The sequence below is a fragment of the Emys orbicularis genome, chromosome 6 (assembly GCF_028017835.1).
Source record: "Emys orbicularis isolate rEmyOrb1 chromosome 6, rEmyOrb1.hap1, whole genome shotgun sequence".
NCBI classification, from domain to species: domain Eukaryota; kingdom Metazoa; phylum Chordata; order Testudines; family Emydidae; genus Emys; species Emys orbicularis.
The window spans coordinates 26,099,011-26,125,034 of NC_088688.1; the positions used below are offsets into that span (position 1 = coordinate 26,099,011).

At 45.4% G+C, this 26,024-nt stretch overlaps 1 protein-coding gene across 1 annotated transcript in view; it reads right to left on the reverse strand.

Moving 5' to 3' along the window:
• Positions 1-1,210: 1,210 nt before the first annotated feature.
• Positions 1,211-26,024, reverse strand: part of CPLANE1 (ciliogenesis and planar polarity effector complex subunit 1) — a 188,014-nt gene continuing 163,200 nt past the window's right edge. The window contains exons 47-53 of the mRNA XM_065406312.1: positions 12,057-12,118; positions 11,423-11,590; positions 9,283-9,404; positions 8,834-8,917; positions 5,343-5,486; positions 1,914-2,092; positions 1,211-1,345 (exon numbers count right to left, since the gene is read on the reverse strand). Coding sequence (XP_065262384.1) covers positions 1,211-1,345; positions 1,914-2,092; positions 5,343-5,486; positions 8,834-8,917; positions 9,283-9,404; positions 11,423-11,590; positions 12,057-12,118 — 894 coding nt within the window. The remainder of the gene's footprint in view (positions 1,346-1,913; positions 2,093-5,342; positions 5,487-8,833; positions 8,918-9,282; positions 9,405-11,422; positions 11,591-12,056; positions 12,119-26,024) is intronic.

Consider the following 26,024-nt stretch of genomic DNA (forward strand, 5'->3'; position numbering starts at 1 on the left):
ATCAACTGATGCTAACAAGGTGAGTAGCCTAGGAACAGGTTTTGACCTGCACAGCAATAGATATGTGTCTGCCAAAGGACAAGAGCTTGAAAACTAAAATGTTTCATTAGGAAGGTACTGTCAACCATTTTTACATTGCTTCACTGCTTAAAATTGATCAGTTCTAGGAAATAGTTGTGCTCTAGAAAACTGCAGATGGATGTAAAAAAGTAGCTGTATAAAATGCCTGAATTAATACTGAAAATATTTTACTAAAAGTAGCTGATGCTAAAAGTGAAAACTATCCACATTTGCTGCTCTTTCCCAATGTATTAATTTCCTGCTGCCATCTTTTCTCCAAATCTAACGAATAAATACTCACGCTCGCTGCATGCTAAACACTTATTCTTCCTCACCTGGAGTCCTTAAATCGTAACTTTTCTAGATATCTTTGTCAAAGCTATGCTGTAGTTCATGCTGCTAAGTGAGAAGCAGAAGTCAGATTGGATCATCATAGATGGTCCTTAAAATCTCTGAAGAAGAAAGGAATTGGAAGAAGATTAGCCAGAACTTTAGCCTAGGGTCATCACCTATGACTTACAATAGAAGGCACTAATATAAAAATGCAAAACCAGACCCTATAAAGTGATATTCCTCCCAATAGAGCAAAAAACAGACAAAACCAAGATTTTATTAAAACCAAATCAAAATATCACACTTGTTAATATACTTAATAGTTAACACTAAAAAATTAACTGCATTGCTCTAAAAATATAAAACGTTTCACTGAGTTAATATTAAAGTAGTTGAAGGAGAAAACTTGATCATTAAAACTCTTTAAATTGCCTGTACACTTATTTTGAGAAATAAAGTCAATATTGGCACACAAATTCCCTTATCCACTCAGTTAGTGTAATGTAATTCCAAGGGTCTGTCCTGAGCACAAGAAAAGCTGAAGAGACTGCACATTAACACCAAAGTATATGGTCTTTAACCAGGAAACTGAGGAACCCATTTCAAAGGGAATCAAACACTTTCCATGGTACAAGAGCCATAATCCACTATTGAGTTTTAAGCATAATCGCAAATTGATTTCAATAAAGGGTTCTGTTTAAAATACAATGGAATGGTAGGGCCATACATTTCCTGGAAAGCTAACTATTTAGAACTCCCCTTGATTATTAAGCATTAAATAACTATTAAAGTGCACAGAGGTCGAGAGATCTTCATTTCACTTTTCTTCCACATTTGCTACCATAGCTTCAACAGCGTTCCAGTCCAGTTTGCTCAAGATACTTCCTGTGCTTTCAGATACACTGTCATTAATGCTAAGAGGAGAGCAATCCTCTTCATGAGGCACAGAGACCTATGGGGGGAAAAGATGGTGAACAGTGAGCCAAGGTACATATAATGCCTCTAGAAATCCCTATACAGATAGCAAAAGTGCTCATCACATTTGTATAGAAAACTTTTGTCCTGATTTAAACAAAGACTTTTCTATAAAATATTTTGAGAACAAAAGACATGCTTGTGCTGAAGGGAAGCTAATTGTTCCTTTGCCTAAGCAACAAGGATATTACGCAATTGTGTCCCAGTTGGCTACTTGGTAGCAACTGAAATGAGTTCCCAGCATACAAATAATCAGTATGCATTTGCAGGTTATAAGGTAGTTAGTAGTTTTCCCAGTCCATGCTACACCAGTAATGACATGGCAGGAGCAACAGCTTTATAATGTGAACATGAGGCTCTGCTAAACTGCTGCTGTAGTATTTATAACAAGAATCCTCAGCTACTACCTCCACCTCCTGCACCCCCACACTTTGGATGTGAAATCTATTTCAAATGCAAAAGAGGTAATAAAGGGCATATGAAATAACGGTCCTTTTGGTACAAGATAGGCGCCAACTCATTCCTACTACAATTAGACTCCTTACCTCAAGTAGGGAATCATAATTGTCATGAAGGAGTCGTTGGATATCATCAGGGACACTCCAGGGACTTATTGAATCTCGCTCAGACTCATAATCAAGACCTGTCTCTTCTCTCTGAATTGCAGCTGCACAGGGTGTAGGTCTTCTCAGATTCCTTGTGCTGAGTGTTTGATAATCAGAGGCTGAATAGGGGAACACACAGAAATTAAGCCATTGTTTATGAATTTGTGATAAAATAAAAATCAGTATCCTTTATAGCTATTCTATCCAAATACCCAGTACCCTTGCTGTCCCTAAAATATTAGCACTCCCCTACTCAGAGTACAGCAGAAACTGCATGATCTCTCCTCTGTCCAATCACAGATCAGCAGATATTTCTTGCTGCCTTCAGCAGTGGGGCTCTTATGTAGTCAATCAGAGCACGGAGTGTGTGTCTTTCAGAAAACCAGCATGCAGAAAGCTAGGGAAAATGAGCTGCTCACTCTGCTACGAACTGGCCACAATATGACAAGTCTCCAAAGACCGCTCCCAACATAGGCGCCAACTTTCTCCGGCACCGGTGGGTGCCCGCACCCCCCTCGCCACTTTTCCCTGCCCCGACTCCACCCTTTCCCTGCCCCCATTCCAACCTCATCCCTGAAGTCCCCGCCCTAACTCCGCCCCCTCCCTGCCCCTATTGGATCTCTTCCCCAAATCCCTGCCCCGGCCCCGCCTCTTCCCCCAGCGTGCCGTGTTCCCCCTCCTCCCCGCCCCGCGAATCAGCTGTTTCGCGGCGCAAGCGCTGGGAGGGAGGGGGGAGAAGCAGGACGCAGCGGCACGCTCACGGAGGAGGCGGAGGCAAGCTGGAAAAGGGGGGACGGGTGGGGCCACAGGGAGCTGCCGGTGGGTGCTGAGAACCCACCAATTTTTTTCCGTGGGTGCTCCAGCCCCGGAGCACCCATGGAGTCGGCGCCTATGGCTCCCAATCCTCAGATGAGTTTTACAAATACTATTAAAAAGGGGATGTTTGAACAAAGAGTGGGGGAAATTCATGGCTAAATACACTTAGAATGGCCTAATCTCTTCAGAATCTATCTCAAAATGAGAGCAACTCCAGCATATGTCCTTGACTGGGAATGGAGACAAGGGATATTCCATGGTTTTAGAGCTTGGGTCTCCACAAAAGGAGAAATAGTTTTTTTTATGAAAAGCCTTTTTTGTAAACGTTCTTAATTTTAAGATTTAAGCCTCATATATTTCTCAAGATCATAGAAACAACTGTTACGGGAGAAAGTTCATTAGTATATTAAAGATTAGGATACAGCTGTTAAACTGGGTGGAATGTGCCTAAGTGAGAATATTGTGGTGAAAGAAGACAGTAGCCTACCACTGCAGTGCACTTGCTTAGGTAATTTTCTTGGCTAAAGACTGATAAACAAATCTGGTGAACTCCAATGACCGTATTTTTTTTTTCCAAACTGGAGGCCTCATAACCCAACAGAACCACTTCATGGAATATGGTTTTGTAAATTAAAATGTCGAGTTTCAAATGTAGGTTGTTTTGTGTAATCAGTAGGCCATAAAGAACAAGAATCAAATTTCTTATCATGTAGCTCAGAAGGGCACTTTAATGTTTAAACTACGATAACAACTTTTAGCAATACTGATCAAAAGGTCAAATGCTAAATTTGTTTTCTCCTCTTCCTCTCCTCTTGTATTCAGCAGCCTACAATGACTAACCATGCGCAATTTTAAGATTTTTTGTTAAACAGAAAGATGGAAATTAGGTCAGTCAGAGACATGGCTAGAAGTTTGTTTTATAGAATATATTCCAAAACTCATTAAATCCCCATTTAAAAAAAAAAATAGGCCTACTAGAGACTCTCCTTTGAATTTAACCCTCTATATTAAACTTCTATGAAAATAGGCCCAAGACCCTGGATTTTGGAGGTATACAATAATACATAAATAAAAAATGGCTTCTCGGATTATTTTAGTTACACCAGTTCAGCAGCATATGGTGCCCTATAGTCCCTAGATGGTCTAATAATATGCATAAGTGATGTTGCTGCAGTTCAGTTTCTTGAAGCAGATGTCATACTTTCCTCGACCTTGGAGTCAAGGACATTGGGGGACAGTCTAGACTCCCAACATGAAGTGATTTTTTGAAGATGCCCTGGCCTCAGTAATTCATGCCTTTGTCATTTCTTGGATGGACTACAGAAACATGATATACATGGGCATGAAGCCTTCAGCACTTGGAAAACTCCAACTAGTATACAATGCTGCAGCACGTTTCCTCAGCAACACAGGCTACTGTAAGCACATCAAACCTGTCCTCTGCTCTCTAAACTGGCTTGCTACAGAACTCAATCAAGTTCAACCTCTCAGTCCTTATCTTAAAGGAACTCCATGGTTTGGGTTCAGGATATATCTGAAAGACCACTAAAGCTCCAGGATTAACACCGTGGTCAACAATTTCACTCCTCTGGCACAATGGAACTCTATCATAAGGAAAAGCTTGAATGTGTGGGAGACAGAACTTTATCAGGGGCTGGTCCAATACTGTGGAATGAGCTCCCCCAAGAACTAAGGGCCATCACAAACCTCAACACCTTCCCTCACAAGGGCAAGGAAAATTTCTTTGACGTGCCTCCTTATAAACGCCTATCATCATGTATATTTAAAAAAAACAAAAAACCTACCAAAATAAGACACTCCACTGCTTATGCTTCTCCTCCTGGGGAGAGGATGAGTGATCGAACAATATGTGACATGCACAGTCACATTGCTTAATGCATGACTGGAAGGCATTCAGACATTATAGTGACATGTACAGTATAAAAAGCTATAGAGAATACAATATGTGCAATACAATGAGTGGCACTTAAACTTTTTAGGCAGTAATCACCAAGCTTCTTATGTTCTCCTGAGGACCTGACAACTGGAATTGGATCTTGCTACTACAGCTGGTCTGAAATTTCCCCATGTAACATTTTCCCATCAAAACTGAAATGTTTCATGGGAATGTGTTGATTCTCATGAAACTCAGAGGGAAATCTGCTTGGTTTCCTGCCCATTAACCTGCCTAACTTGTAGGCAGGCTGTGAGATTATGAGGATACTTTCCAAATGTTCTTGGAACCCTTAAGTAAAAGCCTTAGTTACTCCTAGGATATGATAAGTAGACCTAATTACACAAAAGGAGACTCCAGCTGGAGGTCACATAACCCAATGTCCATAAACAACAATTTTAGAAAAATAGTACCTTCATACAGAAATAGCAAATAGACAGGGCAATGAAACAGAGTCACACCACATGAGGCTAGTTCGAGCAAGGTCTCCACTCCATTACACTACTTAAACACCACTGATACTAGCATAAACCTGGGTAATGGAAAGGAGACTTAGGCCTCAATATATCCTAAATTTCTATTTCATTCCTTTTCCAAACCTTGTCTGGCCGAATTAGGTCTTCCTTTGCTCAAGCCCTGCCTCTGGCTTGCATTGCCTTGCAACCATGTTCTCCTCTGGTTAAAATCTGTCAGCATTCCTCTGAGAGTGACTTGGGATGTTTGGTCTTGAGGCCGAATGGCAACTTGGAAAAGAAAAGATTTTTTTACTAGTTTCACACAACGGAGCAGTTAACGTAAACCAAGCTCAAAAATTACTGCTCAAGACTCTTCTGCGCCATAGAATCATAGAATATCAGGGTTGGAAGGGACCTCAGGAGGTCATCTAGTCCAACCCCCTGCTCAAAGCAGGACCAATCCCCAACTAAATCATCCCAGCCAGGGCTTTGTCAAGCCTGACCTTAAAAACCTCTAAGGAAGGAGATTCCACCACCTCCCTAGGTAACCCATTCCAGTGCTTCACCACCCTCCTAGTGAAAACGTTTTTCCTAATATCCAACCTAAACCTCCCCCACTGCAACTTGAAACCATTCTCCTTGTTCTGTCATCTGGTACCACTGAGAACAGTTTAGATCCATCCTCTTTGGAACCCCATTTCAGGTAGTTGAAAGCAGCTATCCAATTCCCCCTCATTCTTCTCTTCTGCAGACTAAACAATCCCAGTTCCCTCAGCCTCTCCTCATAAGTCATGTGCTCCAGCCCCCTAATCATTTTTGTTGCCCTCCACTGGACTCTTTCCAATTTTTCCACATCCTTCTTGTAGTGTGGGGCCCAAACCTGGACACAGTACTCCAGATGAGGCCTCACCAATGTCAAATAGAGGCAAATTATCATGTCCCTTGATCTGCTGGCAATGTCCCTACTTATACAGCCCAAAATGCCATTAGCCTTTTTGGCAACAAGGGCACGCTGTCGACTCATATCCAGCTTCTCGTCCACTGTAACCCCTAGGTCCTTTTCTGCAGAACTGCTGCCTAGCCACTCGGTCCCTAGTCTGTAGCAGTGCATGGGATTCTTCCGTCTTAAGTGCAGGACTCTGCACTTGTCCTTGTTGAACCTCATCAGATTTCTTTTGGCCCAATCCTCTAATTTGTCTAGGTCCCTCTGTATGCTATCCCTACCCTCCAGCGTATCTACCACTCCTCCCAGTTTAGTGTCATCTGCAAACTTGCTGAGGGTGCAGTCTACGCCATCCTCCAGATGAACCGGGCCCAGGACCGACCCTTGGGGCACTCCGCTTGATACCGGCTGCCAACTAGACATGGAGCCATTGATCACTACCCATTGAGCCCGATGATGACACCAGCTTTCTATCCACCTTATAGTTCATTCATCCAGCCCATACTTCTTTAACTTGCTGGCAAGAATACTGTGGGAGACAGTATCAAAAGCTTTGCTAAAGTCAAGGAATAACACGTCCACTGCTTTCCCCTCATCCACAGAGCCAGTTATCTCGTCATAGAAGGCAATTAGGTTAGTCAGACATGACTTGCCCTTGGTGAATCCATGCTGACTGTTCCTAATCACTTCCCTCTCCTGTAAGTGCTTCAGAATTGATTCCTTGAGGACCTGCTCCATGATTTTTCCAGGGACTGAGGTGAGGCTGACTGGCCTGTAGTTCCCCGGATCCTTCTTCCCTTTTTTAAAGATGGGCACTACATTTGCCTTTTTCCAGTCATCCAGGACCTCCCCGGATCACCATGAGTTTTCAAAGATAATGGCCAATGGCTCTGCAATCACATCCGCCAACTCCGTTAGCACCCTTGGATGCAGCGCATCCGGCCCCATAGACTTGTGCTCGTCCAGCTTTTCTAAATAGTTCTGAACCACTTCTTTCTCCACAGAGGGCTGGTCACCTCCTCCCCATGCTGTGCTGCCCAGTGCAGTAGTCTGGGAGCTGACCTTGTTCGTGAAGACAGAGGCCAAAAAAAGCATTGAGTACATTAGCTTTTTCCACATCCTCTGTCACTAGGTTGCCTCCCTCATTCAGTAAGGGGCCCACACTTTCCTTGACTTTCTTCTTGTTGCTAACACACCTGAAGAAACCCTTATTGTTACACTTAACATCCCTTGCTAGCTGCAACTCCAAGTGTGATTTGGCCTTCTTGGTTTCACTCCTGCATGCCTGAGCAATATTTTTATACTCCTCCCTGGTCATTTGTCCAATCTTCCACTTCTTGTAAGCTTCTTTTTTGTGTTTAAGATCAGCAAGGATTTCATTGTTAAGCCAAGCTGGTCGCCTGCCACATTTATTATTCTTTCTACACATCGGGATGGTTTGTTCCTGCAACCTCAATAAGGATTCTTTAAAATACAGCCAGCTCTCCTGGACTCCTTTCCCCCTCATGTTATTCTCCCAGGGGATCCTGCCCATCAGTTCCCTGAGGGAGTCAAAGTCTGCTTTTCTGAAGTCCAGGATCCGTATTCTGCTGCTCTCCTTTCTTCCTTGTGTCAGGATCCTGAACTCGACCATCTCATTGTCACTGCCTCCCAGGTTCCCATCCACTTTTGCTTCCCCTACTAATTCTTCCTGATTTGTAAGCAGCAGGTCAAGAAGAGCTCTGCCCCAGTTGGTTCCTCCAGCACTTGCACCAGGAAATTGTCCCCTACACTTTCCAAAAACTTCCTAGATTGGAATTCCAAATGTTTAAAGCAGGAGACGAAATCCAGACAGTCTATTTTAGAATCTGAATTTTGATTAATAGCTTTGCAGATATACCACAGGCGCTCTCCAACTCATTTTAATCACTGATACATTAAATAGGAGTGTGTGCCACAGCAAACGGGGCTTTAACATGGAGGGCTGGAGTCTGAAAATTGGTACATAAGAAAAGAGGCAGAACAATGGGTTCCAAATGCATAGCGACAAACAGATCTGGAATAAGGCATTTTTCTAAAGTTTTGCCATTTTCTGCTAAACAAATGCACAAAAAGTTGAATATTTTCTATGAGTAGTACCCTATGACTGCTTCCACTCTCCTATCAGAGTTATATTTATTGTTTGTACTGCAGTACTACCTAGATGCCATAATTGAGGGGAAATAGCAGTACAAAGAGGGGAAGGGACTTGCTCAAGGTCACAATGCTAATTTGTAGTAAAGATGGGAATTGAACCCAGTTCATCACTACTTCTCTCCTGTGCTGCCTCCCATACACTGCTTCATAAATGCATGAGCTTAACTATTTTCCTACTATGATTCATAAATTCCATCTCATAGAAATTATGAGATAAACAATGCATTTCAAGGCACTTACTGCACTTTTCAGGTTGTTAAAGGGCAGTCATTGGTAGAACATGTCAAAACATTTAAAAATTCAAAAATTTTCAGTAAAAAAATAAAGGGGGTTCTAGTCTTGAGTACTGTGCCATGTAAAAATACCAGCTGAAATGTGCAACAATAATTCAGAAATGCAATAATTTTGTCTTATTGTTTAAATAGTTACTTACATCGGAGTTTTTTAGGTCTTTTAAAACACGGCACTATTAAACTTTTAGCTGAAAAGCACCATTTCTTTGTTCTGTATAGCTTACCTTGCCTAGAGTTAACAGGATAAAGTCTTGCATTTCTAATCCTCCCTTTGGATATATTCTTCTGTAATACCACAGTGGTAGTTCCTAAAAAAAACACGTACAAACCAATTTTACTGCAAGCAGTTTTAGTATTGTGTGTAATACAGATGGGTTCTCAAAAAGGAAGAGAGAGAGAGTCAAGTAAGTGCCTGCTGCCTGGGTTCCACACTACCCTTTATTATGGGCTCTGGACAAATTGCACAATCAAGACCTTCACGAATACAGAAAGGAATGGTGAAGCAGTCAAATAACTGACATCCTATCTGAGAGGCTGAAGTCATCATAACAGTGACATTCTCATCTTCAAAGAACAATCCAGATCTTAGGTCTGGAGCCTGCATTATACCATAAGCTTGTTAGCTTCCATGTTCAAATGGGAGGGAGGGGGGAAGCAGAATTACAATTCTTACCCCCAGATTGAGCTAAACCCTGAGGTGGAGTGGAATGGGATCTTGCTTGACCAAAGTCAGGTTTGGCAGCAGTTCTGCTCCTTTCAGCTTGACTTGCTGATAGACTTCGACTACCAGGACGACTTATAAAGCAAGAAGAAAAAAATACATATTTACCACTGCTAGCAACATACAATTATATTAATACAAATGTATTGCAATAAAAACAGACTATGTTTGAAACAATAATATCTAGAGGAGGATATTTAATAATTTGTAACATTAAATGAAATACCACTATTTCCTACAAGGCAATAAGCAGTGAAGTACAAAACAAAGAAGAGTTATCTCAGTGATGTAAGCCACTTCTGTGGAAGTATTTCTTTCTAGAAAAGGAGAAGGGGTATACATTCAGTTGGCTCTGCTGAAAACCAATACATGTGTAAGCAGGGTCTGCATGAGCTCTCCCCTGACAGCTACAGATGAGCTGGGGAAGAAAACTTCAGGAACCGACCTTGTTTGCATAGACACACCCACTTAGCCTATGTGCGCAGCATCATGGGGCTGCTTTGCCCAAAAGATCACTTTTGGGTGGTGTTGGATCACAAGTCATTCTGTTATTGAGTGCAGTGGTATTAAAGTGTTGTTATCCTTGTTGTGTGAATCAAGGGTAGCGGAACTGTGCTTGGCATACCCTGATTGAGGGACTCACCCTCAACTGAACTGCACTCGCTATGCAAGGGACTAGGGGGCCAAAGCCCAGTGGAGTTGCGAGATGGTGGGGACAGGTGTTTGTACCTGGTGGTGTGGGTGCCATCTAAGAATCCTAGCCATCATTTGACTGGCCTCCCTCTCCACTGTGTATGACAGAGCTGATTATTTTGTTGTGTATCAGTAGAGCTAAAAACACTAATAACCAGGCCCAAACATTTGACCTGTGATGAGACAGCATCTTTGGTGAAAGCAATTGCCTAGCCTGCACCTGCAATGAGGCTCCCCTACTGAGAACAGAAAGCTGTGTTAAGTGGTGGGACCTCAAGACATCCTAGAGGGAGCGGCGGAGCAATGAGCTGCTGGCAGCACCAGTGGAGCGGCCAGTGCAGCTAGTGGAGTGGCCAGCTGAGCAGCCAGGGAGCAAGCAAAATGCCTTCTCCCCCTCCCCCCACACCCCCGGTGGGAGGTGAACTCATGTGAATGCAACTCTGAACTCTGGGTATTCATTGACCAAGGACAACAACTGTGAGTGGGGTGCAGTGGAGGGAGAAGTGAGGGGCACGTTAAAGGAACATTTAGTTGTTGGACTTAAGAACCTGAGGCAAAAGACACTGCCCAACCTACTCGGGGGAAGGTGTTTTACTCATGGTTTTTTGCCTATGAATCCTGCTTGCAGCATTTTCCTAAGTTAATGCCAGATTTCTTTTGCCCTTTTTATTAAAATTTTATTTTCTAACTCAGACTCTGTGCTTGCAAGAGGGGAAGTATTGCCTCTTAGAGACACCCAGGGGGTGATATGTAATTTCCCCAGATTACTGGATGGAGGCTCAAGCCAGTTCTGTGTTGTATTGCTGAAAAGGAACCCCTAGATATTGAATCTGACCTTGTTGCCACCAATTCCACGTGGCAGAAGTGTTACACATGCAACTACAAGTAGGATCAGGTAAGTTGTTCAGCTTTTACTAGTCTAGGACTTGTTTTTTAAAAAAAATTGGTGATTGTTACCAGATGTTACAGGGCTCATGGACTCTCATAAGCCACCAGATTCTCAGCTGTGCTCAGTATCTCCTGGATGCAGGTAAGTGGGGGTGGATTTGAAGGAGCTGATTGCAGCTCTGATTCTGGGGCTGGTTATCTGGCTATGGTCTCCAAGGGGTAATCCACAAGCCGTGCCAGAACAACAGCATTCAATGCCCTGTTCTCTGGTGCTTTCCGGGGGATGGTGTAGGAGCTAGCTATACTTGCTGTGTGCTAGCTGGAGACTTCCACACACCAGGTGAAGCATCAGCTAGAGAGATCCAGCCCTTTTGCCCACTGCCATTACATTTAACTCATTTGAACTTAACCCATGTCACACAGGATTCAAGGTGGTCATCTCAACTAGCAAATCTGATGTACATTTGGGAGGCCTGTACACCAAAGTATGTTTGAATTGTAAATATGTTACCCTCTCGCAGATGTGAGGTGCTGCTTTCTGAAATCTCGAGGGAATCTCATTGTTTTGGACAATGGTCTAAGTTCACTTGCAGGAAGCTGCACTCTCTCAGATAGCATCTCGTTCATTAGGGAAAGCGCTTGTGAGACTCTAAGATTATGATGCTCAGACAACAGGGCTCTTTGGAGAAAAAGAGTAAGGCAAAAGTTACACATTAGTTCATTATATCATTCAGTGAAAGTTATTTATTTTAACTTGAGCTGTTTTATGGATTCCTCAGTCCACTTTTGTAACATCCTTTTACGATGGTTACTGAAAAACTTTCTGCAATCACTGAACTCAGTTGCACAAATCTAAGGTATTTGTTAAAATAAACAGCTTCAATAGAATGAATCAAAACATTACATTAAAAATAGTTAATAGAATACAAAAATATAGACCAGAAAAAGTTAAATATTCAACTTTCTCCCAAAGACAATTTAATGAGAATTCTGACACAAACTGTTGGTGATTTTTACATCAAAAGTTATTCTTATCTGAAACTTCAGAGTTAAGACAGACATAATTAGCTAGGCACTGAGATTGGCAGAATGGTTAAATTTAAAAGTACATAAGAACTCCCAAAATGACACACTCTGTAACTTACTTATCTTTTTCATCTTTCTTTTTCTGGCTCAATTTGATTTCCTTTGCAGAGAGACCAAATTGCTATAAAAGAAAATGAAAACAAGCATTTAACTTGCTATACATTTTAGTTCACCTCCTAAAAATCATTGAACATACCTATGAACATAAGAAGAGCCATACTGGGTGAGACCAATGGTCCATCTAGCACATGACAGTGGCCAATGCCAGAAGCTTCAGAGGGAATGAACGGGGCAATTTGGAGTGATCCATCCCCTGTTGTCCAGTCCCATTTTCTAGCAGTTGAAAATTTACAGACATCTGGTGCATGGTGTTACATCTCTGACCATCTTGGCTAATAGCCATTGATGGACCTATCCTTCATGAACTTATCTAATTCTTTTTTGAACCTAGTTATATTTTTGGCCTTCAGAACATGTGTTGTGTAAAGAAGTACTTCCTTTTCTTTGTTTTAAACCTGCTGCCTATTAATAGCTAATAGCTTTTGTTTTAAAAATTATTTAATATTCCAAACATACCCACAAACATTGTGAACAGTATTAAATGTAAATTCTTCTTTGAGTATGTGCTCATGTCCATTCCATGCTGGTCTCTGATGTCGAGACTCCGGTCTCCATCTGCCCAGCACCAGTATCCCGGCATCACTCTCCAGTGAAAGGATGCCAGTCACCGTACCCTCGACGTCATTCCCCAGCACCTCGGGACTGCTCCCCGGCCTTACCACAGCCGGCAGGAGAAAGAGACAATGGCTCCTCCTTGGCCTTTGGACATGGAGTCGTCATCTTCGAGCTCCGGAGGTGAGTTGACTCCCCCACAAAAGAGGCGACATCATCCTGCCTATGCACCGGATTTCAGTGCAGGACTATCTATGGGAGTTTGGCCTCCAGGGCAGTGGGCACTTCACTGGCAATATTGGAACCCGGGGCGGGAGAGGGGGGGAATTCACAGCATTACCCGGGCCATTCTCTCAGCCACTGTCTTCTGCGGTCTCCCAAAGATGGGCTGCAGCCCTACCTAAGCAGGTTCTAGAGGCTGACTCAGGCTCCGACCATGACTCTGAATCCTCGGCAGTACTCCCGGTAGAGACCACCCCCAGAGAGGTGGAAGATCCAGTCCCTCCAGTAGTGGTGGCATTCTCCTCATCATCCCCAAATGAGGTGGTTATGGGCCCCACGATCCCACTGCCTCCAGGTGACTTTAGTGCTCATCAGGAGCTACTTAAAAGATTTGCTGCCATCCTGGGACTGGAGGCAGAAAAATTGAAGGAGCCCATGAACAGCCTATTTGATATTTTGAATGCAGTGGGCCCCTCCAAAGTGGCCTTGCCAGTACATGATGGGGTGGTAAGGATGGTGAAGGCACTCTGGCAGACCCCATCGTATCTGCCCCCAATATCCAAAAGAGCGGAGAAAAAGTACTATGTTCCCACCAAGGGATTTGAGTACATGTATTCTCACCCTCCCCTGAGGTCCTTGGTGGTTTCCGCAGCTAGTGAGTGGCACATACAGAGCCAGACGAGCGCCACACCCAAAAATAAAGATGTTAAGCAGCTCGATGCTAAGCTGCTAGGGAGATATGAATTTAATATCTGGGACTCAATGACAAAATTTAAGAACTCCCTGCCACAGGAGTCAAGGCAAGAGTTTCTGGTCATCACAGACAAAGAGAAGGCGGGGGTCAGGACCGCTCTCCAGGCCACCTTAGATGTGACAGACTCAGCAGCCAGGACAATGGTGTCAGCAGTGGCGATGAGACGCAGCTCATGGTTGCAATCTTTGGGGCTCTCTCATGAGATTCAGCAGTTGGTACAAGATCTCCCTTTTGAGGGAGCTGCACTGTTTTCTGAGCAAACAGACCACAAACTGCATGACCTCAAGGACTCTAGGGCTATGCTGTGATTCTTAGGCCTTTATATACCATCAGCCTTGAGGAAACACTTCATACCACAGCTGCTGCCCAGGTTCTCGGGGGGGCCCCCCCAACATGAGCCCGACAGGAGGAAAGGAAAAGGTTACAGACACCGTCAGGGCCAACCTTCTTCCTCCACGTCCCAGCATGACACTAGCCAGTTCACAAGTGGGAACAGGCAGGCCTTCTGAAGGCATGGTCAGGGATGACTTATCAGTCATTATTCCGGATCCATTGTCCCCTTTATTTTCAGACCAGCTTTCGCCTTACCTTCCTGCATGGTCATCAATCACATCGGACCTGTGGGTACTCAGTACCATAGCAAAGGGGTATACCCTTCGGTTTCTGTCTATCCCTCCACCTCACCCCCACTCCCCGTCCCTTTTCAGGGACCCTTCTCACAAGCAACTTCTCATCCAAGAGGTGCAAACCCTCCTGCAGGCAGGGGCTGAGGAAATAGTTCCTCCAGAACTGAGAGGGAAGGGGTTTTCCTTTAATTCCCAAGGCAAAGGGGGGCCTTTGGCCCATCCTAGACCTGCAACGCCTCAACAAATATCTCAAGAAGCTGAGCTTCCAAATGGTTTCCATGGTCTACATCAACCCCTCCCTGAATCTAGGGAACTGGTACACCTTGCCCTTGATTTGAAGGATGCGTATTTCCACATCTTCATTTTCCGTGGACACAGGAGATTACTCAGATTTGTGATGGGCCAGAGTCATTACCAATTTACAGCGCTTCCCTTTGGCCTGTTGAGTTTTCACGAAGTGCATGGTGGTAGTTGCAGCCTCTCAGATACTGAGGTATACAGATTTACCCGCACCTAGATGATTGGTTGATAAAAGACCGATCGTGGGCTCAGGTTCAGCACAGTATCAATGTCATACAAGACACCTGTCAGGCTTTGGGACTCTTAATAAAGGAACAAAAGTCAACGTTAGTCTGGGTGCAGAAAATAGAATTTATAGGCAGTATTCAATGCATCTCAGGCCCGGGCCTTCCTTCCGGAGACCAGGTTCACAGCTATGGTGGACGTAATCACCCAGGTCTCAGCTAGCCCATTGACGACCGCCCATGTGACAGCTTCTAGGTCAGTGGTCTCCAAAGTGGGGTGCGCATAAGAGGATCCTTCGGGGTGCGCGGCAGGAGCAGCGCCACTTCAGCAGTTCAGGCAGGAGTCTGAGCGGCTTTTTTTCCCCCTTCTTCTTCTACTTGCTTGGGGGGGCCCTGCGGCGCAGCAGGAGGTGCGTGCTCAAAATGTTTTTACTGATGGGGTGCGCGATCAAAAAAGTTTGGAGACCACTGTTCTAGGTCACATGATGGCATGTACCTATGTTGTGCAGTATGCTTGACTACACCTCAGGTCACTTCAGATGTGGCTTACGTCGGTCTACTCCCTGAGCAGACACCATTTAGACTTGATTCTAACCATTCCATCACCAGTTCTGGCATCCCTGATGTGGTGGTTAGATTCAGACTAAGTGCTGACCCGGGTACCTTTTGCAACCCCACATCTCACGATGCATTTGGCGTCGGATCAGGGGTGGGGTGCCCACATTGGCAACATCAAGATCCAAGGTCTCTGGTCACAGGGAGAGCTATCAAGGAATATAAATGTAAAAGAACTCAGGGCGATACGCTTGGCCTGCGAGGTGTTTCTTCCACAACTCTCAGGCAAGTCAGTGTAGGTCTTGACGAACAACACAACGGCAGTTTTTTATGTCAACAAGCAAGGAGGCGCTCACTCCAGGATCTTTTTCCAGGAAGCCCTCAGATTCCGGGAGTTTGGCATGAAGCAGTCCATTCACCTGGAAGCATCGCATCTCCTTGGGGTCTTAGAATGGGTTATCAGATCACCTCAGCAGGTCCTTTTCCTCTAACCACGAGTAGTCTCTCCACCTGGAGGTCGCTGGCCTTATCTTCCAGAGGTGGGTGACTCCCCAGGTGGACCTGTTCACCACTGCAGAGAGCAGGAAATGCCATTGGTTTTGTTTGAGGCTCGGTCAAAGCAAGGGCTCCCTGTCTGATGCCTTCCTGCTATCACGGAACAACAACCTGCTATACTCCTTCCCTCTGAATCTCCTGATTCACAAGGTCCTCCTGAAGATCAAAGGAGACAAGGCAAGAGTTATTGTAATCGCTCCAGCATGGCCACGTCAACATTGGTTCTGCATGCTTCTAGAACTTGCAGTTGAAGCCCCGTGGATGCGTCCACTCAGGTTGGACCTAATCTCACAAGATTGCGGACAGCTTCTTTATTCGAACCTCGCCTCCCTGCACCTGACAGCATGGGTGCTGCACGGCTACATCTGGACAAGAGGGCCTGCTCGGAACAAATCCAACCGGTCTTGCTAGGTAGCAGGAAACCCTCTACCAGAGCTACCTACCTGGCCAAGTGGAAACGTTTCTCTTGCTGGGCAGCCGAGCGGAGCCTTTGCCTGACTCAAGCTTCTCTGCAGTCAATCAGACTATTTACTTGGTCTGAAGCACCAAAATCTATCATCATCATCACTCAAGGTCCACTTGGCAGCCACCTCAGCATTCCACCCTCCTATCCAAGGCAGATCAGTCTTCGCCCATTGGGTATCAAGAAAGTTCTTCAAAGGGTTGGAAAGGCTCTACCCATAAGTTCGCAACCCAATTCTTCCTTGGAACTTAAACCTGGTCTTATCCAGACTCACGGGCCTCCCTTTTGAGTCCATGGCGTCTTGCTCCCTGCTGACCCTCTCATAGAAGGTCACCTTCCTAGTGGCAATTACTTCTGCCAGAAGGGTTTCAGAACTCCAAGCCTTGACTTCAGATCCTCCTTATCCTTCTCCCCCCCCGCAAAGATAAGGTTCAGCTGCGCCCTCACCAGCCTTCCTGCCAAAGGTGGCGTCGCAGTTTCATATCAACCAAGACATCTTTCTGCTCGTGTTCTTCCCGAAGCCACACAGTATGGAGGAAGAGTGTGTCTGCATTCTTTGGATGTTAGAAGGGCCCTGGTCTTTTATATTGACGGGACTAAGCCCTTCCGCAAGTTGACACAGCTTTTCGGGCTATAGCAGATAGAATGAAAGGGCTCCTTATGTCATCCCAGAGAATCTCGTCCTGGATCACAGCCTGCATCCTGACTTGCTACGAGCAGGCGAAAGTACCACCCCCAGCCGCAGTAAAGGCCCATTCTACAAGAGCATAAGCATTCTCAGCAGCATTCCTTGCTCAGGTACTGACAAGACTGCAACGTGGTCGTCAATTCATACCTTCCTGGCCCACTGTGCAATTACCCAACGGGCTTGGGACAATGCCAGTTTTGGAAGAGCTGTGTTGCAATTGGCACATCTGTGAACTCCTGGCCCACCTCCAAAGGCACTGGTTGTGAGTCACCAGACAAGTAATGGACATGAGCAAGCACTCGAAGAAGAAAAAACAGTTACTAACCTTCTGTAACTGTTGTTCTTCAATATGTGTTGCTCATGTCCATTCCATGACCTGCCCTCCTACTCCACTGTCGAAGTTGAAGACAAGAAGGAACTGGAAGGGCACGGGGCTGGCGGCATGATGGCGCATAAGCACAGGCCTCCAGAGGGCACTAGAACCGGCCTTACGGATACCATCGGAGGAAAAAAATCTCTGTCAACAATACACGTGTGGCGCACACGCCTGACATGAAATGGGTGAGCAACACATCTCGAAGAACAACAGTTATGGAAGGTTAGTAACTGTTTTCTTTTACTAAGCAATTGTGTTGTACTCTCTCTTTGAAGCTGACTGGAATCTGTTACTAATATTTACATTCAGGTTTTTGCATTTAATAGTCATGGGTTTAACTCTGTGTAATGGTTTCCAAAAAGCCCTGAGAAGACAACTCTGGCCTGGTCTTCAGCAAAGAGTTAAACTGAGGTGCAGAAATAGAGAATTAATAGTAGTCATATGTAATCACTCACTATACCTGCTCACTAGTTTAATTGTTTTTCCACTCCTTTCTTCCTCTTGCTACCCACAGTGCTGGGCAGATGAAGTGAACATTAGGCCATAACTGTTCTAATAATTTAAAGATTAAAAATCTTGGGCCAGATTCTAAAATGGTAGAAAATAAAGTCAATGGAGCTATGACTATTTAAACCAGTTCACCCTTTGTTTTTAGAAGAACAAGTTCCTCTTCCTATGTTACTAACAGCCCCCTTAGATTATTAAAACTGAAAGAACTAACAATTTATTTTATTTTTTATTATTTATGCTGTTTGTTTGCTGCACTTCATTCAACTTAGACAAAGGCAGACTACTTCAGTCTCTATTTCTATTTCTCATGCAGCAGCACAATGCTGCAATGATTGAGTTATCAACTCCAGGAGAAAATATTTTAATTTTGAGGTTTTAATTTTAATTCTAGGTTTTGTTAAAAAATAAATGTTTTAAATATAAATCCTAAATCTGGGGCCTAATCTCATGAGTACTTCTAAAAGACATATTTTCTACCTTTTATAAGAAAAAAATACACATGTAAATTGTTAGCCTAAAAAAAAAAATCACAAGTATTGCCACCATAATCTCTTAGGACCTTACGCTCATATTTTTAAATGACTGTGGATTTAATGGTACATATAATGCACAGAAAGCAGATTATATAAATTATAAAAAGCTTAATAAAAAACTGACTTCATGGGCTTGATCGCTGGGTTATAAATACCTATTAGGTGAGACAATGATGTTGTCCCCAAAGTCTGGTTGACTCTTAGTGAAAAATGTATTTCAGAGTGAAAAAAAATAGATAAAAATTGACAAATTTGTAAGCTCTATATTGGTTTGTAAGCATAAGGGGATATTTACAATACAAGGTGCATCTATTTATTTTAAAGCTGTGATTCTGAGTCAACAAGTTAGTACTAAACTGAAATGCATTAACTGGGAATATAGAAGCCTGCTGTGAGTAACTGCATAAAATAAACAAAGACTAAGTGACAGTATGTGACATGGCAGATAGGGGATAGTGGGTCCTATGTCCTTTTGACACACTGTATCTTAAAATAGCACCCTGTAACCCCCATACTCATTTGTATACGATTATGATATTTCATACAAGGCATGGAAGGTCATGATCTGCTGAAACTCATTGTTCTTTCAAAATATATGTATCAATTGTGTATGGACTTATGATATTCTGCTATATGGTTATTATTGAAATATATTGTGTGTCCAGGAAACACCCACAGCTAGTTCTCCAGTGGCAACAAAGGAGGTGGCTCACAACCAAACAGGTGTTAAGTGACCATCATGAACCATTGACCAGAAGGGGAATTATAGACAAGATATTTACAATTCTGTAAGACAGCAGTTCTCAACAGGGGTCCGCGGCCCCCTGGCTAAAACCCAGAGCCTGAGCCCCAACACCTCCCATGGGGCTGAAATCAGTAGCCATGGGGTTGAAGCCCCAATCCCCAGCGCAAAGCCCCAGTGCTCTCCACAGGGCAGAAGTCCTGAGCTCATGGGCAGAGGTGGGAGGACAGGGGGGTGCTGCCCCCCCCCCCAAACTATAGTGCAAGAGCAGGGCAGTCCCGGGGCAGCTCCACCACCACCACCCCGTTCCATCTCCTTCTCTCCTCGCCCCCTGGCCACATCGGAGGCGGGAAGCCAGAGCAGTGCAGGGCAGCTGGTGCCATGGAGTAGGAAGCCATGGCGTTCCCTCGTCTCCTGGTGCTGCTGGTGCGGGGGGTTGAAGTTGCTCCTCAGCGCCCGGCCCCCTTTGCTCACACAGCCTGTAAGAGCTGCCTGGGTGGGGGCCCCGGCTCCGTGCCTGGCAGAGCCCTCAGGGAACAGGGACTGTAGGGAAGCCCTCCCGGCCTGCAGCTCCTACCCCTCTGCCTGCACCCTGAGCTACTTCCTACCCACACACAGCTCCTAGCTACCGTCCTCCCTGAGCTACTTCCTACCCACACACAGCTCCTAGCTACCGTCCTCCCTGAGCTACTTCCTACCCACACACTGCCCCTAGCTATCCCCCTCCCTGCTCTCTGAGCTACTTCCTACCCACCAACAGCCCCTAGCTACCCCCTCTGTGCACTCGGAGCTACCCTCTCCCTGAGCTACCTCCCTGCCCACACACAGCCCCCTAGCTACCCACCCCCCTCCCTGAGCTACCCCACAGCCTGCACACAGCCCCTAGCTACCCACCCCTGCCTGCACCCTGAGCTGTTTTCAAAATTTTTGAGCTGAGCCCCCTACCTTTCAGTTATAATTTTTGGTTGCGTCCCCCCGCCCCTATAACCCAGACAGGCAGGTGGCCTGCTGAGGTGAGTCAGGGGTTAGAGGTGCTACTCCCTCACTGGACCCTGCCGTGCGGAGCTGGCTCGAGCCCCACTGGCCCCTGCCCACCCAAAATAGAAGTCTAACTGCACCTATGCCTGAGCCCACCCCTGGAGTTTTTATAGCATGTTGTGTGGGGCCTCAGAAAGAAAAAGGTTGAGAACCCCTGCTGTAAGAGACAGTTGCACACTCACCCCACAATGAGGACTGCTTAACTCTATGACTCAGTTGTGTAAGCACCACACAACGAGGGCTGCTCAACTCTGTATCTCAACAAGGCCCACGAGGACATGTTTGGGCCAGTATCTTCCATGGGACATGAGAGTACAAGGGACAGTGGCATCATGAGACTACCTCTCTCCTCCCCCACCTACGCTGAAGGAAAAAAGAACGCTGGGAAGACAAAGACTTTGAATTGAAGAAACTGGTCCCAAGTTGAGAAGGAAATTCAGCCTGTGTATTAACAACTGTAACCTACCTTCAACATCCAGTGGGATGAGAAAAGCTGTTTGATTCAAATCTTGCTTAGTCTGAAAGTTTAGGATTTAGAATGCGTTTACTTATTTTCTTAGGTAACTATCTCTGACCTTTATGCCTACTACTTACAATTTATCCTTCTGTAGTTAATAAACTTACTGTGATGTTTTATCCTTACCAGTGAGTTTGTCCAAAGTGCTTGGGGAATCTGCTCAGATTACAAGGGCTGCTGCATGTCCACTATCCTTTGACGAAGTGGCGAACTAATTAATATGAGCTTGCATTGTTCAAGAGAAGGCCTTGAGCAGTGTAAGACGGTAAATTTCTGGGGTGCAAGGGTGGGGGGGATTTGCTGGTGTTTCCCAGTGTATGGTTCCTAAGTGGCTTAGAGAGCATTCATGTAATTTTGCTGAGTGTGTCCTTGCATGCAGTGGACTGAGTGATCACGGCCCGTGGAGAGGTTTGCTGCTTGTCACTAGCAAAGCATCATGAAAGACAACCCAAGCTGGAGAGTTAAGGGGGCACAGCAGTCCTGCAGTTTCAGGTTGTACCCCGGGAATCTCATAGACTCATAGACTCATAGACTTTAAGGTCAGAAGGGACCAATATGGTCATCTAGTCTGACCTCCCGCATGATGCAGGCCACTAAAGCTGACCCACCCACAACAGAATCTTCCAGCCTGCGACTCCTGCCCTATGCTGCGGAGGAAGGCGAAAAACCTCCAGGGCCTTTGCCAATCAACCCTGGAGGAAAATTCCTTCCCGACCCCAAATATGGCGATCAGCAGAACCCCGAGCATACAGGCAAGATTCTACAGCCAGCCCCTCATTTTACCCGCGATGGCACGTTAATGCCTAATTGACTAAAATCACGTTATCCCATCAAACCATTCCCTCCATAAATTTATCAAGCCTGATCTTGAAGCCAGAGAGGTCTTTCGCCCCCACCGTTTCCTTCGGAAGGCTGTTCCAAAATTTCACCCCTCTGACGGTTAGAAACCTTCGTCTAATTTCAAGCCTAAACTTCCCCACGGCCAGTTTATATCCATTCGTTCTCGTGTCCACATTACTACTGAGCTTAAATAATTCCTCTCCCTCCTTGGTATTAGTCCCTTTGATATATTTAAAGAGAGCAATCATATCCCGCCTCAGCCTTCTTTTGGTTAGGCTAAACAAACCGAGCTCCTCGAGTCTCCTTTCATAGGAAAGGTTTTCCATTCCTCGGATCATCCTAGTGGCCCTTCTCTGTACCCGTTCCAGTTTGAGTTCATCCTTTTTAAACATAGGAGACCAGAACTGCACACAGTACTCCAAATGAGGTCTCACCAGCGCCTTGTATAACGGAAGCAGCACCTCCCTGTCCCTACTAGAAATACCTCGCCTAACGCATCCCAAGATCGCATTAGCTTTTTTCACAGCCACGTCACATTGCCGACTCATAGTCATCCTTCGATCAACCAGGACTCCGAGGTCCTTCTCCTCCTCCGTCACTTCCAACCTGTGCGTCCCTAACTTATAACTAAAATTCTTATTAGTCATCCCTAAATGCATCACCTTACACTTCTCACTATTAAATCTCATCCTATTATTGTTACTCCAATTTACAAGGTCATCCAAGTCTCCCTGCAGAATATCCCTATCCTTCTCCGAATTGGCAATACCTCCCAACTTTGTGTCATCCGCAAACTTTATCAGCCCACTCCTACATTCGGTTCCGAGGTCAGTAACGAATAGATTAAATAAAATCGGACCCAAAACCGAACCTTGAGGAACCCCACTGGTGACCTCCGTCCAACCCGACAGTTCACCTTTCAGTACTACCCGCTGCAGTCTCCCCTTTAACCAGTTCTTTATCCACCTCTGGATTTTCATATCGATCCCCATCTTTTCTAATTTAACCAATAATTCCACGTGTGGCACAGTATCAAACGCTTTACTAAAATCTAGGTAAATTAGATCCACCGCATTTCCTTTATCTAGAAGGTCAGTTACTTTCTCAAAGAAGGAGATCAAGTTGGTTTGGCACGATCTTCCTTTCGTAAACCCATGTTGTAATTTGTCCCAATTGCCATTCACCTCCAGGTCCTTAACTACTTTTTCCTTCAAAATTTTTTCCAAGACCTTGCATACTACAGAAGTTAAACTAACAGGCCTGTAGTTACCTGGGTCACTTTTTTTCCCTTTCTTGAAAATAGGAACCACATTAGCTATTTTCCAGTCCATCGGTACCACCCCCGAGTTTACAGATTTATTAAAAATTATCGCCAAGGGGCTTGCAATTTCTCGCGCCAGCTCCTTCAATATTCTAGGATGAAGATCATCCGGTCCGCCCGATTTAGTCCCATTTAGCTGGTCAAGTTTGGCTTCTACCTCTGATACTGTAATGTCAATCGCCCCTCCTTTATTCCCCTCTGTCCCGCTCCCTCTATTCCTAAGCCCTTCATTAGCCTTATTAAAGACCGACGCAAAATATTCATTTAGATATTGTGCCATGCCTAGATTATCCTTAATCTCCACTCCATCTGCATGCTTCAGCGGCCCCACTTCCTCTTTCTTTGTTTTCTTCCTATTTATATGGCTATAAAACCTCTTACTATTGGATTTAATTCCCCTCGCGAGGTCCAACTCTACACGGCTTTTGGCCTTTCTCACCGCATCCCTACATGCTCTGACCTCAATAAGGTAGGTTTCCTTGCCGATCTCTCCCCTCTTCCATTCTTTGTACGCTTTCTGTTTTTTCTTAATCGCCCCTTTGAGACGCCCGCTCATCCAGCTAGGTCTAATTCTCCTGCCCATTAACCGTTTCCCCTTTCTCGGGATACAGGCCTCGGACAGCTCGTGCAACTTCAGCTTGAAATAATCCCAGGCCTCATCTGCCTTTAGCTCTCTAAGTATGTTAGCCCAATCCACTTCCCTAAGTAGTTGCCTTAATTTATTAAAGTTGGCCTTTTTGAAATCGTAAACCTTAGTCACAGTTTTATTTCTGTTAATCCTTCCATTTAGTTTAAACCGAATTAGCTCATGGTCACTCGAGCCAAGGTTTTCCCCTACAACCATTTCCTCAACGAGGTCCTCACTACTCACCAGCACCAAATCTAAAATGGCATCCCCCCTCGTCGGTTCAGCTACTACTTGATGAAGGAATTCATCTGCTAGCACATCTAGGAACATCTGAGCCCTATTATTGTTACTAGCATTTGTTCCCCAATCTATGTCTGGGAAGTTAAAGTCCCCCATGATAACACAGCTCTTATTAGTTTTTACTTCCTTAAAAACATTAAATAGTTCTCTGTCCGCATCCAGGCTAGATCCCGGCGGTCTATAGCACACCCCAAGCAGTATCTCAGGGGAGGCTTTAGTAGTTCTTTTACCCAGTGTAATTATTGCCCAGACAGACTCCGTCTTATCCATTCCATCACTTATTATTTCTTTACATTTTAGCTCATTATTGACATACAATGCCACACCCCCACCTTTACCTTTTTTCCGGTCATTCCTAAACAGCACATACCCTTCCATACCTGTACTCCAGTCATGACTACCATTCCACCACGTTTCGGTTATTCCTACGATATCAGGTTTCATTTCTTGGACCAGGAGCTCCAATTCCTCCATTTTGTTACCTAGGCTTCTCGCATTTGTGTATAAACATCTTACCGTATGCTGTCTATCCTTTCTCCCATTAGTTATGCACTTTGGTACGGACCCCGTAGTGTCCATCCGCCCCCTCCTTCTCATGTCCAATTCCCTACCCCTACCTATATCTGCGCTTATCTCTTTGCCCTCTTTTTCAGTGTTGGAATCTGGCGTGGAGATTAACTGGACATCTCCCAACCGTCTCCCCCAAGTTCCTAGTTTAAAGCCCTTTTGATGAGATGAGCCAGCCTCCCTCCCAGAAGTCTATTTCCTTCCCTACTCAGGTGAAGTCCATCCCGCGAGAACAGCTGTCTGTCCCCGAAAGCCTCCCAGTGGCCATACATCCCAAAGCCCTCCTTATAGCACCACTCCCTTAGCCAGCTATTTATCCTCACAATCCTGTCTGCCCTTTGCTGTCCTTCTCTAGGAACAGGCAGAATCCCACTGAAGATAATCTGAGCCTCGACTTCCTTAAGCGTCTTCCCCAGCCTGGCATAATCTCCCTTGATTCTCTCTAGCGAGAACCTAGCCGTGTCATTCGTTCCTACGTGAAGGACGATCAAGGGGTTCTTACCTGCTCCTTTTAGGATCCTTTTCAACCGCAGGTCCACATCCCGTATCTTAGCGCCCGGCAGACAGCACACCCTTCTGTTCTCTGGGTCTGCCCTGGTCACAGGCCTGTCTAACCTCCTCAGTAAGGAGTCCCCAATCACATAAACCTGCCTTTGCCTGGGGGCAGCGCAATCTACCAATCTATCCCCTGTTCCCTGTGGCCGTAACTCCTGTCTGTCTCTATTTTCCCTTATAGTCCCCCTATTGCCATTCTGTATCCTCCCGGGGCTGAGTATTGATGCTGCTTCCATCAACTCCTCCCCCCTGTCTATTGGACTAGCTGCCCTTCTTTTCTTCCTCTGCCTCCCACCATCAGTTACCACCTGCTGCGTCCCCTCCTCGTTAGCCAAACACCCAAACCTGTTCCTGAGTTCTATTTCCCCCTCACTAGCCCTCCTTTTCCTTGGCCTGCTTCTCACAGTCACATACTTCCACTGCTCTTGTTCTCCCCCCGACATTCCCCCCTCACAGACCATAGCCCCCGCTTCCACCTGCACCCCCGAGCATTCCCCTTCAGTCACCCTTTGCCTTTGCTCCATTAGCTGCTCAAACCCCCTTCTAAACTCTACCAGGGTCTCTACCTGCATCTCCAACCCCCGAACCTTTTCCTCTAACAGGGCAAGTAGGCGGCATTTCATATAGACATACCTCTGATCAGGTGCACCTGCTAGGACTATATACATACCGCAGCTGCTACATGCTTTCATTTGCATTGTGTCCCCTGCTGCCTGGCTCATGGCTGCCATGGTCTCTGCCTGCAGCCTCTGAGGGAACAAAGCACACCGACCACCGCGCCCTCCTGCCTCCCCTTCCACCTCCCCCTGTAAACTACAAGTACAGATACCTTCTCCTCCAATGAGACTCACTCCCACTTAAACTCCCCTGTTAGCCGCCCTGTTGGCCGACCGCTGCTCGCTGCTAGCTGCTCGTTGCTTGGCTGGGAGGCCTCTTTTATAGGTCCCCTAATCAGCCAAGCTCTGCCCCCTAATCAGGGCTCGGGGCTCAGCACACTGCCCCTACAGGCCTCTACACATACAAGCACTACAAAGACAGACG